Source organism: Hypanus sabinus, chromosome 4 (assembly GCF_030144855.1).
Source record: "Hypanus sabinus isolate sHypSab1 chromosome 4, sHypSab1.hap1, whole genome shotgun sequence".
Taxonomy (NCBI): domain Eukaryota; kingdom Metazoa; phylum Chordata; class Chondrichthyes; order Myliobatiformes; family Dasyatidae; genus Hypanus; species Hypanus sabinus.
The window spans coordinates 144,145,924-144,163,700 of record NC_082709.1 but is presented as its reverse complement, the minus strand read 5'-3'; the positions used below and the strand labels follow the sequence as shown (position 1 = coordinate 144,163,700).

The window sequence follows — 17,777 nt, the reverse complement described above, 5'->3', positions numbered from 1 at the left end:
CCATTTACCTTTAGGAGCAATCTTCTCACTATGAGCCCTTTTCTCCAGCTAAGGACACAAATCTAAAGCGTGTTAACCCTTGCAGAACAGCCAAACTTCTTTGGCTGATGAGACCATTTCCCGTCTATTAGTTCCAGGTTTTACTTCTCACAGTGGCCAGAGTAGCAGCAAAGCTGCTTCATTTCATTTAGCCATAGAATGAAACCATGACTGAGTTTTGTTCACACCTTTGCTTAAGGCAGGTGATGTAGCATCTTGTATGTTCTCGAACACCGAATCTGTTGCAATTTTTGCAATCAAAAATGTCAGCAAAAGCAGTCTTATGATTGTGCCTTTCTTGCAGTTTAAAAACCACCACTCTCCACTTATCCCTAAGCACAGAGGGCAATTTCTTTTATAACAATCCACATATTGGCAGACATACCAAGCTCACGCATGTAATACAGTTCTTCTATGGCATTGCAACAGCCTCTAAGAAAAAGACTGTAGTCTTGAAGAGCTTCCACATCTTCAGATTTGGGAGATTTCACAGAAAGAGCCTTTTGCATGTAGTGAATGTAATTCTCTGTTCATTACCAAAATGTTCCTGTAGTAAGGCCTTAGCTTTACATATCCTTTCATAGGGTGACCCCTAGTGTATTGTTGAGGCAGTAACTATAGCTGTTAGTCTTGCCTTCAACACCACTTTCAAAAGCCTCGAATGCATGATACTACAAGGAATCACCATCGAAGATTTGAATCTCCTTTAGGCAAAGATGAAATGTGTTGTTGTTGTGCCAATAGGTTGTTATTTCACTTTGCTTCTTCACAATATCAGTAGCACTATTTTGACTGCTATCGTCTGAAACAAGAGTCTTTCCATGCTGTAAGTGAATGCCCCCTTGAGTTCTTTGAGCTGCTGGATAGGTCACAGATTCAGAGTGCCTCATTAATGCAGACTGAGAGTAAACACCCCGAACTACCTCTGGGGGGGGGGGGGGGGGAGGAGAGATCTCGTTCATGCATCTCAAACACTTGAGGAAGAAATGAATCAACATTGCCATCGAGTGCTTTTGCTTTCTTCTATGCCTTTTCAATACAGGAACTCGCACCATGGGACTGTCTTGCTGGAGCACCTTTAACATTTGCCACACTTGAAGCCTTTAGCACATTAGCCATATGTGTGGCAATTTCTTTCTGCAACTTAAATTACCCCTTCCTTCTGCATAGCTGCTGCTTCTCTTGCTCTTCCAGCACACTGATCCTTCCATAATAGTTAATGTGTGCAGAGGAGATGACATCTGACACTGTTACTCAGTTTCACGTCATCCTGTGGCTCCTCTGCTATATGCATAGTCAAAACATGTCTTGGAATTTGAGAGACATTGTCTGATGGAAGATGAGACATTTACTTATTGTAGCACATGACCTTCAATGTAACATGTTGAGTCAACAATTGTTTCACAGCCTCTACCAATGCACCACGAAACAATGTAAAACATTGTTTCCTCTGTTCATCCTTGGGAAATAATAACAACAGTGTCTGATGTTACTTAGCAACAACTTCACAGAGATAGTCAAGTCCTCATGATAAGGTTGCACCTGCAAGGCATTTTCTTTATTTTTCATAAGATCCTCCTGAATTTAGTTCACATTTGTCTCATACTCCTTTTGAAGATATTGAATTTGATTTGCCTTAGCTTTAGCAGAAAGTTTAGTTCATCTTTTGTTAGCCCCAACTTCAGGGTTGCTGACATCAGTTCCATGCTTCAATTTACTTACGTTACTCTCTCCTTATTGTGCAACTCACAATTACCTCTTGGCTTGCCTACAGCACATTGGTAAAATACACCAGTGAGATTCCATTCAATAAATGTAGGCAACAAATAAACTGTCAACATATCCACAGTGCTTAAACCAGACCAAACGAAGTGTTCAATTCAAATGTTGGCTGAGAAACTTGAGCACAGGAATTGACACTGTATGATGTGCTTCCAACTGAGATCAAAGTTGAAAAAAGTATGTTTGATTCTACATTACAAAACCAGCAAAGATGAACGATCTAATAGCGAAAAAAAAACTGAGAACTAATTTAGCAATGTAGTGAAATAAAAGTAATCAGCATTCAAATTAGCGTAATTAACAAACAAAAGCCTATCAACCGTAGGTCACGTACTCTAAACAAAGACAAGTGTAACTATAGTTATTTGCTTCCACCATGTCCAACTCACGTGACAAATTACTGAAAACCATATTAAATGTGCAACACAAAATACAATTCTGACAAAAAATAGATACATAACTTCTACAACAGGATTCTTAGCAGTATGGAGAAACAGAGGAATCTTGAGGTCCAAGTCTATAGATCACTCAAAATTGATAAGGTGGTTAAGAAAGCATATGGTGTGCTAGCCTTTATTAGTCAGGGGAGTGAGCTGAGGAGCCATCAGGTAACGTTGCAGCTCTAAAATGCTGCATCTACAGTATTGTGTTCTGTTCTGGTCACATTAAAGGAAGGATATGGAAGCTTTCAGAGGGGAGATTTATCAGGATTAGAGAATGTGTCGTGTGAGAAAGAATTGTGCAAGCTGGGGCCTTTCACTCTGGAGTGCAGTGTAACCCCCTGGGTCGCCTCAGGCTCGCTCAGCTCGTTCTCGTCTAGGGGGAGCAGCCTTCGGCCCCGCCAAACTGGGTAATCAGCTGGTGTGGATGCTGTGTGATGTCCCCGCCTCGCCCAAAAACAGACAGTACACCATATGCGATTAAATGAGTACAATTTATAAAGGTTACTATAACTAAGTGATTAATAACGATACAGTATATATGAAGAGAAAATTAAAGAAAAGGCGCCAAACTTATCAAAGTCCAAACCACTTCATGCACAGCCGTTGGAGCTCAATTACTGAAGTCTTCTGGCCACCATTCGATCCCCTCCGAACTCCTCGACTCGCAGCTCAGGACCCTCCGAGTGGTCAACCAAGCACATCTAGCTTCATCCCCCTCCCTCGGAGAATCTCCCAGCCTCGGACCGGGGTCCGATGCTCGCCCAGCTTAGAGCATTGCGTCCTCTCTCTCAACCCCCTCGTGCCGATCTGCCCAAAAGCCCGTCAACAAAAGCTTACAGACTCAGAAGAAAGAACATTAATCCCCATTTGGTTTACAAAGGAATACCATTCTCGTTATCAGTAAATTAGCATTCCTGCTAGTTAACAAAAGGAAACCCTTTCCCAACAGTAACAAAGAAAAAAAAGAAACCCCCTTTACAGCAGGATGAGAGGTGATTAGTTAGAAGTGAGTGAGATTATAAGTGGCATATATCTTAAGCATTCTGAATGGATGTTCAGTCCCTATACAATTCTATCTCCAATCAAGAAGGCCTCAAAGCTCTCTGCTTCTTTTTTAACAAAAACAACCAATCCCTCTTCACCACCACCCTTTCCCCATCTAGCAGAACTGTTCTCATCCTGAAAAGTTTTCCCTTCAGCTCCTCCCACTTTCTTCAAACTCAAGGAGTAGCCATGGGCACTTGCATGGGGCCCAGCTATGCCTGCCTCTTCATTGGCTACATAAAACCAATGCTATTCCTGAATAAATGCTATTCCCTTCTCTGTTTCTCCGCCTCCGCAACATCTGTTTCCAGGATGTGGCTTTCTGTTCCAGGACATTAAAGATATCCTTCTCCTTTAAGGAATGGGGTTTCCCTCCCTCCAGGATTGATGCTCCCCTCACCCACATCTCCTCCATTTCCTGTACATCTGTGCTCAGCCTATCTTCCTTAGTTTCCCTACCACCCCATCAGCCTTCGCATCCATAGAACAATAGAGTATAACAGCACAGAAACAGGCCCTTCAGCCCTTCTTGGCTGTGCCGAACCACTTTTCTGCCTAGTCCCATTGACCTGCACCTGGATCATATCCCTCCATACTCCTCTCATTCCTGTACCTGTCAAAGTTTTTCTTAAATGCCATTTATCTGGCAGCTAATTCCACACTCCCACCACTCTGTGTGAAGAAGCTCCCCTTAATGTTCCCTTTAAACTTTTCCCCCTTCACCCTTAACCCATGTCCTCTGGTTTTTTTCTCCCCTAGCCTCGGTGGAAAAAGCCTTCTTGCATTCACTCTGTCCATACCCATCATTATTTTATATACCTCTATCAAATCTCCCTTCATTCTTCTACCCTCCAGGGAATAAAGCCCTAACCTATTCAACCTTTCACTGTAACTCAGTTTCTCAAGTCCCAACAACATCCTTGTAAACCTTCTCTGCACTCTTTCAACCTTATTGATATCCTTCCTGCAATTAGGTGACCAAAACTGCACACAATACTCCAAATTTGGCCTCACCAATGTCTTATACATTGGTGATTATAATTGGTTATCCAACACATTATCCTTTTGTAACTTCCAGCATCTTCAAAAGGATCCCCCACTAAACATATCTTTACCTTCACTCCCCTCATCTTTCCGCAGGAATTGCTCCCAGTGATTCCTCTGTCCATTTGTCCATCCCAACTATTCTCCTGCAAGCAGCCTAAATGTTATACCTGCCCATACACCCCTCCCCCAACTCTATTCAGGGCTCCAGGCAGTCCTTCAGGATAAGATTCACCTGCCAATCTGCTGGGGTAGTCTATTGTGTCTGATGCAGCCTCCTCTACATTGGTGAAACCCATCTCAAACTGGGGAACCACATCATTGAGCACCTCTGCTCTATCCACCAAAACAAGAGCTTCCCAGTAGCCAGGCATTTTCAATTCCTATTCTGACATGTTGGTCCATGGCCTCCTCGTGCCAAGATGACGCCACTCTCAGGGTGGAGGAGCAACTCCTAAAATTCCACCTGTGTAGCTTCCAACCTTATGGCATGAATATTGACTTCTCATTCCAGTAAACAAATCTGCCCCCCCAACAGCTTCCTCTATTCCCCACTCTGATCTTTTACCTCTTCTTACCTGTTTATTACTTCCTCTTGCTCCTTTCTTTTCTCCAATGGTCCACTCTCCTTTCCAATCAGATTCCTTCTTCTCCAGCCCTTGACCTTTTCCACCTACCTGACTTCACTTGTTATCTTCCAGCTAGCCTCCTTCCCCTCCCCTCTCTACCTTTTTATTCTGACATTTCCCCCCTTCCTTCTCAGTCCAAGAAGGGACTTGGCCCAAAATGCCAAATATCTGTTCACTTTCACAGATGATGCCTGACCTGCTAAGTTCCTTCAGCATTTTGTGTGTGTTGATTTTGAATTACTAAAAATTAATAACCAAAATTGTGAGGCTGAAAGAATATACATCCTCTTTGTAATAACTAGACCAATTTTCCTTGGGTGCAATACTGTACCAACTCACTCAATTTGTTGATGGAGAGAATTAGAGGATCATTTAAATAAATATTCCCTGTCTATGCAAGGTCTTGCAGCATGGTAGATTTTCAACAGATCAAAACAAAGTGAAGACAAAAGAGCATTCAAGGCAAGTCAGGGAAAGATAATGGAGAAGCACAAATCTGGGGAAAAGTACATGACCGTCTCAAAGGCACTGAACATACCTAGGAGTTCAGTGCAGTCTATATGAAAAAAGCAGAAAAATATGAAACCACAGCCACACTGCTCAGGTCAGGCAGTCTGTCTAAACTTAATCACCAGAGAAGAATGGCACTTGTAAGAGAGGATACTATGATGCCAACAGTCACTGAGTGAGCTGTGCAAGTTAGTGCTGCAACTGGAGATAAAGTTCATGGTTCCATGATCTCCAAGGCCTTGCACAAAAAAGGTATTGATGGAAGAAGTCCTGGCTAAAAAAAAACATATCCTTGTCCATAAAGATGTTGCAAGGTATCACTTACAATATACTGTAAAGATATCAATTAAGGTTGTGTGGCCTCTGACAATGGCTCAAGGCCTTCACGTGTGGCATAGCTACTAATCCTGGCAGAACTGCTTCTAGTGACAGCAGAAGAGACAAAGGCATTTGACTGGCATCATAAAACCAGCTGCTTCACGCAGATGGGGCTTGTCACCCGTGGTTGGCAGTTCATCTAGAAGGAAAACTCTGATCTCAAACCTCCACTGTCTTGCAGCTATGCCCACTCACATGCAAGTTTTCAGAAGTTAATTCCAAGGAAAAAATCCAGAGCCGGAGCCTCTAAGGCAGTCTTATGTTGAATTCAACACTGATTGGTAACTCCTGCAACACCGCGGCGCCAAACTGTACCGGTCTCTGCCATTCCTTTGGAGTTATCAGCTGCATGGGCAACATCTTGCTCTCCATATTGTACAGCCCTGGCTCATGCATCACTTAGACAGCTACTACGCAATATCCACAGTTGACCCTGATCAACAGTGAGCTTCATATATATTAATATAAAACTGACCTGGATGAAAATGTTAGTAATTTTGCAGCTAATGAATAGAGTAGATGACTGGCAAAGGGCACAACTGGTTATAGATCAGTTGCAGATATGAGCAGAGAAATAGCAGATGAAGTTTAACCTGGCCAAATGAGAAGTGCTGCACTATGGGAGATCAAATGCAAAGGGACAGCTCACTGCTAATGGTAAGACCCTTAACAGTATTGATGTGCTGAGGGATCTTGAGGTTCAAATCCACAGCTCCATGAAAGTAGCTACTCAGTTTGTAGACACTTTCAGTGGTGGTAAAGAAAGTATACAGCATGTTTGCCTTGATGAATTAAGGATGTGTTCAAGAACTGGGAAGTTATATTACAGCTTTATGAAACTCTAGTTAGGCTGCATCTGAAGAACTGCATTTTGCTCTGGTTGCCACATTATAGGAAAGGTACTGAGTCTTTGAAGATGGTACAGAAGTAGTTTACCAGTATGTTGTTTGGATTAGAGAGTAAGTGTTATAAGGAGAGGCTGGACAAATCTGGGGTTGCTTTTCTTTGGAGCAGCAGAGGCCAAGGGGAGATCTGATTGAAACTTATAAGATTGTGAGAGGCTGCCAATATCTTTCTCCCCAGGATTGAAATATCTAATACAAGAAGCATATACTTAAGATTAAGAGCTGCTTTTACACAAAATGGCAAGTGCCTGTAATGCACTACCTAAAGTGGTGATAAAGGCACTACCTAAAGAGGCTCTCAGATAGGCAGATGAATGTGCAGGAAATGAAAGGACATAGTCATTGAATAAGCAAAAAGGATTAGCTTAGATGGGCCAGCCAGGGTAGGTCTTGTACGTACTGAGGAGTGCAGTAGAACAAAGAGGTCTGGGAATACAACTCTTAATTCCTTGTAAGAGGGGCGTTACAGATACTTGGTTTTGTAAATAAAGTTTTTTGGTACATTGGCCTTCATATATCAATGTATTGAGTACAGGAGATGGGATGTTATGTTGAAGTTGTATAGGACTTTGGTGAGGCCTAAATTGGAGTACTGTGTGCAGTTTCGGTCACCTACCTACTGGAAAGATGTAAATAAGATTGAAAGAGTACAGAGAAAATTTACAAGGATGTTGCCAAGACTGGAGGATCTGAGTTATAAGGAAAGATTGAACTTTATTCCCAGAAAATAGAAGATGGAGGGGAGATTGAAGAAGAGGTATACAAAATTATGAGTGGCATAGATAGAGTAAATGTAAACAGGCTTTTTCCACTAGGTTGGGTGAGACTAGTTGTTATAGGTTAAGGGTGGAAGGTGAAATATTTAAGCAGAACCTGAGGGAGGAAGTACTGCACTCAAGAGAATGTTGCAAGTGTGGAATATGCTGCTAGCATAAATTGTGGACATGGGGTCAAATGCAACATTGAAGAGAAGTTTGGATAAGTACATGATTGGGAGGGGTATGGTCCAGGTGCAGGTCAATTGAACAAGGCAGAACAACAGTTCAGCATAGGCTAGATTGGGCCAAAGGATATCTTTATGTGGTGTAGTGCACTATGACTCTATGACAATAATAAATGATTATATTACATTGTTTTTTTAAAAATATATAAATCAATTGCATTTGATGGGTCACTTTTGTTTGCATGTAACCTTAATTAGCCTAACAAAGCAAAAAGAAAATCCGAAGTACACCATTTAACATGCAGTAAATCACCAACTATGCCAGTTTGTGTTGTAACACAATTTGTTCCTGCTGTGGAGCATTACTTAAGTCTGTAATGTTTGCAATATTATACTGCCAACAATTCATGCGCATATTGTTTAATTTATAGATTTAAACATACAATTTCGTGACATTAAAGCTTCCAAATTCTTGTTATTTTAAGATATATTAACTCTACATTTGAAATTCACAGTGTTACTAAATGCTCTTTTCACTACTTGTCAGGTCATTTTATTAGATTTGCATAATCACTGATATTATGTAAATTTTAGAGAGAAACTGACACGTCTATAGTGAAATGAGGGTCATACATGACAATAGTGATAAACCCTTGCTATTCTACTGCCTTCATTTTTTATGGATCTTAATACTGAGAACCAACCAACTTCTATATATAATGAAAGAAGGGACACAGAAGACTACAGATACTAGAAACAAATAATTTGCTGAGGAAAGGAGCAGTGAAGATTTGATGCAGAAATCCAACATCAGGACAAAGATTGAAGAGGGGAGAGAAGTGAGAGGCAGTGGTGAGACAGTTGGCAGTGGTGTTTGGTGCATGGTGGGGGGGGGGGAGGAGTGGGGTGAGGGAAGGAACTAGGTGGTGATAGATGTCGGCAGATGAAGAGAGGAAAATGGAACCCGGAAAGGGGTTGGGAAGGGCGAAGAAGAAGACAGCTGTTGGAGGATGATAAGCAGGAACACAAAAACTAGCAATGCTGGAATCTGATGACTGGTTGAGAGAAAATTTGCCATGATTATAGTTAAATAAGTTTATGCTACTCCCACACCCTACCCACCAATTACCTCTGGCCTTTGGCTCACCATTCCCCTTCTCTTTACACTGGCTCTCTGTCCTCAGACCTGACATAGGATTGACTCAAAGGTGAATGTTACCACCCCATCCCCCACAAATGCTGCCTGACCCATTGAGTTCCTCCACAAAATTGTTTGTTGTTTTATATAGTAACATAATGCCCTGAAATGCTTCATAAAAAGACAATGCTTAATTAGCATAATATTGCATAAATGGTACTGAGATCTCTCATCACAAAAGGTTTTTAGGCTATTTCTTCTGACAATCAAGCTGTAATCTACTTGTATTATTTCATACATGTCAATGAAAATATTAATAAGGGTAAGGGAAGTTATCATATTTATAATCAAATAGTTCTTAAAGATTTTTGAAGTACTCTGAAACGTGTCTCATAAACCAACATTCATTGAAGTAAATATACAATTTTACAGCCAAATATTTAACTTTCCAACTTCACTCAGTATGGCAGCATTACCTTACTGGGGACAATTTTAATTTCAAACACATTCTTAAAAAATGATTAGCACTTCCAATAGATATTTGAACAAAATTAAATTCTTCAAAAATAATTGTAGAATTAACTTACTTTTTCATATATTTTGCTGATCTCTTCATTAGAACTGAACACAAGCTGTATTGAGCCACAACCTGAAGCCCAAACAATTTTTTGGACTGCTCTAATAACACAAATGTCTGGGATGTATTTTGAGGCCTTCGAGAGAAAACAATAATATAATTAAAATTAATATTCACACTTATAGAGAATTAACTCTATATAAAGTTTCACTTTCTTGACACCTCACATGCATAATTATCAAGTACAACAGAAACGATTGCCTTTTGCTCAATTCTCTTTATGCTCAGAACCAAAACATCTTGGTTAAAGGAAATTCAGTATTTTTTGACTTAGGGCATTCAGCATCAGCTTACTGAAGACATATCCTGCTTTATATCAGATTACTATTTATTAGCCTATCATCTGTTTGTGGATGACAACTGAATGCATATTTTTTAAAAAAAAGTGGATGCCAATTTCTTGCTAAATTTGGGGTAAATTACATCCAAAATTTATTATCAAGTTGGAGTTGGGTCAAGGCTTCCAAATCCTCCCAATTTAAAACACCAAGAATACAACAACCAACTGCAATTAAGCAGTTAAGATGGAAAAATAATGCATTAACCTGTTGTGTCAAGCATAATTTCAGTATAAAACTTTAAAGTTACAGATCAGAACAAGGTACGTACCTTGCGTCATGTAACAAATAATTTAAATTAACAAATAACTACATAATTTGATGCCCATTTGTGATCTTATTTATGATGTTTCTTTAAGTTTATAATTTTAAGTTCTTTGTCCATAGCAGGTATGCTGCAATAACTTCTAACTTGATTGACTATATAGACTGTGAAATACCTATTAATAGTTTGATAATTATAATGGTGCTAAAAGATACATGGTATTAATATTCCAGACTCTGTCTTTCAAGTTCAACATCCCAATTGCAAATATCTTTGTCTTATTTTTGAAGACAATAGGGATAAGGTTTCCCTTGATTTTAACAAGTATAAGCATATCATTAAGCCATCAACTATTAATTTTAAACTTATTTATATATTTCCATCACTAAATGAGAATCAAGAATAGCGGCACAACCACATTTTTGTCAGTATCATGGGAGTGTTGAAGCCAATGATAGCATCTCATCTGCTCTAGTTGGGATCAGCTAACTTAGCACAGACCAGGAATCAAATTTAGGACCCTTTTGGTCAGCCTAGTTCAATAATCACACCAAGACTTTTTTTTAAAGTTCGCTATCAATATTATCAAAGATAAAATTATTTCTAAATATACTACCTTGTAATTCCATTCATCCAAACAAATCTGAAGCCCCAGTTTATGCTGAGTTAGCTGATGAACAGGGGCGTAAAGGACACCACAGTTGATCTCAGCCACCCAGTTTAATGGAGGAAGAGAACTTAAAACTTCCTGCTTCTATTTGCTACCCATAGCCATCATTTGCTGGAAAACATGCAAAGGATATATAGGAGGAGGACAGGCACAGTCAGTTGAGTTGCCCTCCAATGTCAAACAGCCTGACAGCACTACCTAGGCCCATGTCAAGAATGAGCACTTAAGCAAGATTACAAAATGTCCAGAACCCATGGAACCGTACCTCAGCATGAGTTAGTGCCTACAGGAGAGGAAGAATGAAAAAAATTGGAGGGAAAAAAGCAATTAAAATCTCAGTAACAGCACTTGAACAGCATCAATTAATCTTAATCAGATAATTTTTTTGACCAGCTTTAAACTACCACAGTAATGATATATTAAAGCTACATCAGGTTCACACATTATGAACATTTTTTTAAAGTAAATTATGTGTACAAATGGCCAAAATACACAGTGTGGTCAAATAAAGTAAAAACTTTTGCTTTGATTTATAATAACCAAATTAGTCATACTGTTTGAATTCACATTGTACTTAAAATACAAAAATGCTTAACATAATTGAATTATGAACCAATATTTCTATTAGACAAATCAGGTAGCAAACAGGACACAGTATCATCCCACAAACTTTTGAGATGAATAACCATACATTTGTTTAAAAATCAAACCCTACGGCTTAACAGTTGTTGGCTTTTATTTGATTATTAATCTATTTTAAAGCAGTTTACATTGCAACTTTCTTGCAGCTGCACATTTGAGTTCTAATCTAGATAAGATGTAAAATAAACATACTGGATCGAAGAAATATGACTATTAAATGGTAAATACTAAGAAACCACATTTGTAAAATATACCACTTGTGTGTGCGTGTGTGCATGCGTACGCCCTTAACTCCTGGTGGAGTCATCGGGGCGCCGTCATGACAAGCTTTTTGCACCGATCTTTTGGTGATTGTTCATCGTACGGCGTATCTTGAGCATCTGAAGCCTAGCAGGGCAGGGCCCCTCCCTCTCCAGGTCTTTTTTTTAAAAACGCGGTCGAGTTGTTAGCTTGACACTCAATCCAGGCACGGGTGGAGAACGTGCAAGGGAGCTGGCCGAATTCGAACTTGCGACCTCTCGCCCCGAAGTGCAGTGCTGATGCCACTACGCCACCAGCCAGCAACTTGAATATATATATGTGTGTGTGTGTGTGTGTGTATATACACATACATACATATATAGAACAAACCATATAATGACATTAGCCTCTGTTGTGTTTCTCCAATCAAAGCAACAGATTTCAGCCTGTGTTTATCTTCCAAAGTCTCCCTACTCCTCCTTCAATAACTTACCTAACCAACATGAACAATGAAAACCACATTTATTCCCTGTTCTCTTTCTTTCAATGAACGAACTTCTGGGTTTTTCCCTCCATTTTATTGTCCCCCTGGAATTTTTTTGTTATTGCCATTTATGTTCCTAACAGTTTAATTTGTCTCTTTCACCACTAGTTGCTAATTTGATTTATTGAAGATGTAATTTGGCTAACAGCCATGTTCAGTCAAACACAGAAATTATACAATCACTTAACCTGAAACTAGCAATCATGTACTAATGTCAACTGATTGCAGTATGCCACTGGAATCCTGTTCTGCTTGTATCTATTCTAAAATATTTCAATCTTAGCTTCATTCCCTCTTTCTCCTCAAAATTTCCTTCGTACTCCTTATGAGTTATCTTATAATAGATGCACAATAAAAATCCTTCTTCCCTGTATCAACTCTGGAGAACAGCCCAAGAACAGTGATTTTTCTCCATTTCTTTTACCAAACATCCTCTGTAGCTTGAGTTATAATGGAAATTTGGACCAAATTCAGGGAAGTTTATGCTGTACAACCCTAATTACTACCTCACTGTAGTAACACCATGACCACTTTGCACTACAATTGTCTTCTTTTTTATTCTAATTGTGTTCTTTCTTCTATAGTTTATCATTTCTGTTTAATTTGTTTTTGCTATGAATGTCGTATTTCAAATGCTATGTCTGTGATGCTGTGGCAAGTATAATAGTGTGCGTGTGTGCTACAGACACACACACACGTGTCATACATATGTACCGTTGGCCCTCCTCATCTGCAGGTTTTTCACGTGTGGATTCAACCAACCGTGGATCGGGAAAACCTGTAAGTTCTCTCTCCAGCACTCGTCATTTGAGCATGTACAGACTTTTTTTTCTGGTCATTATTCCTTAAACAATACAGTATAACAACTATTGACATAGCACTTACATTGTATTAGGTATTATAAGTAAACTGGAAATGATTTAAAGTATACAGGAGGATATGTGTAGGTTACCGCGGATTGGGATCGAAAAAAAAATCTGGAAGTTCTCTCTCCAACATTCATTGTTTGCGCATGTACGGACTTATTTTTCTTATTATTATTCCCTAAACAATACAGTATAATAACTACTTACATAGTATTTACATTGTATTAGGTACTATTAGTAATCTAGAGATGATTTAAAATACAGGCAGTCTTTTAGTCAGATTTGTACGTAAGTCGGAACAGGTGCATCAGGTATTATTTAGTGTCAGTTAGTCAAATGTTTGTCTTAGTATATATTTCACCTTTCTATGCATATAAAGTACTTAAGAAACATTGGTATTTCAATAATTAAACCATTGCGTTGCTTAGTAATAATTGTAGCTTTCATTGGGGCAGGGCCTTTAACATGCTCCATTATTCTCACTTTATCCTTTAAAATAGTTCTGATCGTTGACTGACTGTAGCCTAGCGCTTTTCCAATGACCGATGGAGTTTCACCTCTTTCCAATCGTGTTATTATTTCCATTTTATTTTCAATTGGGATCATTTTCCGTCAACAAAACAGAAACACTGCTGATTCAGCAGCAGCTGTGGGCGGTGGGTCCGGAGCTCCCCTGGGTCCTAAAGACCCGCACTGAGACAGGTTAAATAGAGGACTCGAGCATCCATGTTTTTTGGTATCTGTGGAGTGTCCCGGAACCAATCCCCCGCGGATAAAGGCTGACTGTATGCGTGCGTGTACACACACACACACAGTGGATTCCAGTTAATTAGGACATGAGGACCAGTAAATTTTAGCCCAATTAAGTGGCCACCCGAAAGAGGTGAAGTTTCATGTAAATTGTTAAAAAGGTATATAAAAAAAGATAAACTACCATGTTAGCTGAGTAACAAATTCAGTATTTTAATGAAATACAGATCAAGTTAGAACACAAACAATACTACAGTGGTACTATAAAACTCTATATTAGTTCCTAAGTTATCGATGTAGGAATTCATCCCCTGTAAGCAGACATGCATAGGGCATCCAGGGAAGCGTAGCACCTCTAGTGAAGGGGCTTGTGTGTCCAGTCTGGGGCAGCTCACTCACCACTGGTCTCCAAGAGACACTCGGCTCTCACCTGTGGCTCAAAGTAGCTGTTATAGTATATGATAGGTGCCCACCCTGGAAAACAGCTTTGACAGGTGGGCTAAAAACAGATGAGGGTAGCTGACCAGCCTCATACTTCTGCGAAATAGGAACATGCCAGTCCTAGTATGTGAAGTCAACAACAATGGACTAGGCAATGAGATCAATAGTGAGATCCTACAGCCAAGGTGGTTCTGCAACACTTCGTTGACAGTGAAGGACACAATAAGGAACAAAAGTCATCATGACTATCCACTGCACTCAACGAAGATCCCTTGGTTGTGAGGGCTACTCATATCACTGGACCCAGACTTCTGAGGTTGCGAGTGCAATGTCCCAGTGTAAAGGCTTCTCCACTTCAAAAAAAAACTCCTGTCACAGGTTTTACTGTCATTATCGCATACACAGCCAGCACCCTGCCTTGTTCTTTTGATTGTAAATGAATCTACCTGGCGTCACAAGAAGATCGTGTCGTAAAGAAAGTTTTGGCACATATGGCCTTTATAAATCAAAGAAATGAGTACAGGCGATGGGATGTTATACTGAAGTTGTACAAGACATTGTTGAGGTCTAATTTGAAGTATTGTGTGCAGTTTTGGTCATCTACCTAAAGGAACAATGTAAATAAGGTTGAAAGGGTACAAAGGAAATTTCCAAGGATGTTGCGGGGTCTGGAGGACCATACAAAGACGGAATAGGTTAGGACTTTATTCCTTGGAACGTAGAAGATTGAGAGGAAGTTTGACAGAGGTATACAAAATTAAGAGGGGTAAAGACAGAGTAAATGCAAGCAGGCTTTTTCTGCTGAAGTTGGGTGGGACTATAAAAAGAGGTCATGGGTTAAGTGTGAGAGGTGATACATTTAAGGGGAACATGAAGGGTAACTTCACCAAGAGGGTTGCACAAATGTGGAATGAGCTGCTGGTGCATGTGGTGCATGCAAGCTCAATTTCAATGCTTAAAAGAAGTTTGGATAGGTACATGGATGGTAGGGGTATGGAGGATTATGGTCCTGGTACAGGTTAATGGAAGTAGGCAGCCTAACTTGTTTTGGCGTGGACTGGATAGGTCCAAGGACCTGTTTCAGTGCTGTACTTTTCTATGACTATGAACAAAATTAGCACATCTAGTGCAGGCAATGGTCTGCCTTCATAGAATGGTTGCAACAATTGCATCCTCCAAACCTTGATTTTCATTGTGACACTGATGATTGCTGATACTTTCAAATTCTTCAATTAGTTTCAATCAGTCATTAGCAAGAATTTTATCTTTGACTTTTACAAATAAGTACTTTCTCAGCTTTTCCAGGAAACTTTGGTCTTTGATATGCTTCCAACTGTTGGACCATATGTATTCTTATAACAACTCAAGATCCAGAAAGATTGATATACACTTTTGCTTTTAGCCTATTAGACTACTGTAATGTATTCTTTTCAAGGCTGCCTAATAAAGATATATATAAATCAGCTGCAGCTTGTTCAAGATGCAGCAGCAGGAACCTTAACCAAAGAAAAAAAAATCTGAGCACATTTCACCTGTTTTAGTATCATTGCACACGCCGCCAACGTCCTTTAGGATCGATTTTTAAATACTTTTAATTGTATACAAGACTCTGAATAATCTAGCTCCTTCCTAAATAGTGGAGTGTCTATCCCCTTACATCCCTTATCGTAATCTTAGATCAGCGAATATTGGTTTGGTTAGTGTTCCTAGAGCCAAGCATACAAGAACTGAAGATGCAGCCTTCTGCTCTTACACTAAAAATCTGGAGGACTGTACCAATTGAGGTCTGCCATGCTGGAACTATGGACCGTTTCAAAACAGATCTAAAAGCCTACTATTTAAAAATTTGGCCCACTTATAAGATTATTTAAAGCTTGCTGATGTTGATAACATTTATATAATTTGGTATATTCAATTACATTTTATTCTGTATAAAGTTTGTTTTCACTTACGATTTCTACTATTGTCTTCTATTTTTATGACCATTTTGATTTATCTTTACAATCTATGTAAAGCACTTTGAGTTTGCATCTTAATAGATGTAGGGTGCTATATAAATAGTTATTATTATTATGAAGCAAAACTTCCAAGCAAACTCTTCCAAATTCTCACTTTGGCCAACAGTTGTCATGCTGAAGTCCTGAATAAATAGACTTACTGGTCCATTGGATAGGTCACATCATTTATCTACTTAACACCAAACTTCTGAAACCGTCACAACCTACAGAGTTCTGTCATGGCAAAAAGTTAGCAGGGGAACAACTGAGAGACTCAATGTTTTCAAAGCTGCTTGAAAACTGCAGCATCCATAATTACCTGAGAGTCCCTGATCTGTGTTGGCTTTAATAATGGAGGAGCACTTTTGGGATCACGGAAAACCTCAAGACTTTGCACCAGAAGTATACAGAATCCCAGCATATACAAGGCAAGCAAGTGCACCACAAACTACCCATTCACCGACTCACCAGACACCTCCTGTCATAGTAGGTTCCATACTAACTTTCATCACATAAGAAATAAAGTGTATCATAATTTTCAAGCTAATTGTATGTATCTGATTTAACAGTCAGGCAACTATATCAGTATCAAATAACTAAACCAATCCAACTAGAACAATTCAGTAGCAGTTTAACTGAAGAATTACACTAGGTGTGCAGCTTATCTACAGTCAAAGCAGTGAATCAAATTTCAGATTCAGTTCAAGCTGAACCATAAAGTTCTCTGGTGACACAACAGTGGTTGGTCTCATCAACAACAAAGACAAGACAACGTACAGAGAGGAGGCAGAGTAGTTGGTAGAATGGTGTAACAAGACCAAATAGATGATTATAGACTTTAGGAAGGTGACCACTCCTCACTGTACATAAGTATCTCTTCCATGGAGAGTTTGGAGAAACAAGTCTGAACAAATGACCTGGTCAATCAACACCATCTCTTTGGTTAAACAAACACAGCAGCATCTCTCTATTCTGAGAAGATTAAAGTGAGTGAGGGACCCCTCTACCCCACCCCACTCACACTAACTCATTTTTACAGGAGCACCATAGAGAGTGTACTGACCAGCTGCATTACCATCTGGTACAGCAATTGTAGGTATCTGACTGCAAGTCTGTACAATGGATTGTGAGAATCCGAGAGGATCACTGGGGTCTTCCTTAAATCCAGAGATATTTACCAGGAGCACCTCGTATGCAAGCTCTTAGCATTGTCAATTATCCCTCCCATCTGTATAAAAATCTCTTTGACACGCTACCATTATGTAGGAGGTAGTGTAATATTAGGACAAGAACTGTTTGGATGGGAAATAGCTTCTTCCCTCAGGCTGTAAGACTACTAAACTCCTTGCACCACCCAGGTATTACCACATATGAAGTGCCAGTAGTGTTATTCTAATTACTTTGTAACTTTTGTCATAAATACACCTTGTTATTTTAATTTATTTGTAGTAATTTTACTTTATGTGTTGAATGTGAGAGTTTTATGTACTGTGTTGAGCATCTTAATTTGGAGGAATGTTGTTTCATTTGGC

At 39.5% G+C, this 17,777-nt stretch overlaps 1 protein-coding gene across 4 annotated transcripts in view; it reads right to left on the bottom strand.

Annotated features, from left to right (window-relative positions):
* The window catches only part of usp9 (ubiquitin specific peptidase 9), a 269,594-nt gene that overhangs the window by 79,760 nt on the left and 172,057 nt on the right, over positions 1-17,777 (bottom strand). For 3 of the 4 annotated variants that reach the window (XM_059968262.1, XM_059968261.1, XM_059968260.1), the window contains 2 exons: positions 11,031-11,048; positions 9,443-9,568 (listed from right to left, as the gene is read on the bottom strand). In XM_059968262.1, the coding sequence (XP_059824245.1) occupies positions 9,443-9,568; positions 11,031-11,048 (144 nt within the window). The remainder of the gene's footprint in view (positions 1-9,442; positions 9,569-11,030; positions 11,049-17,777) is intronic. The other variant, XM_059968263.1, reaches the window with a different exon arrangement.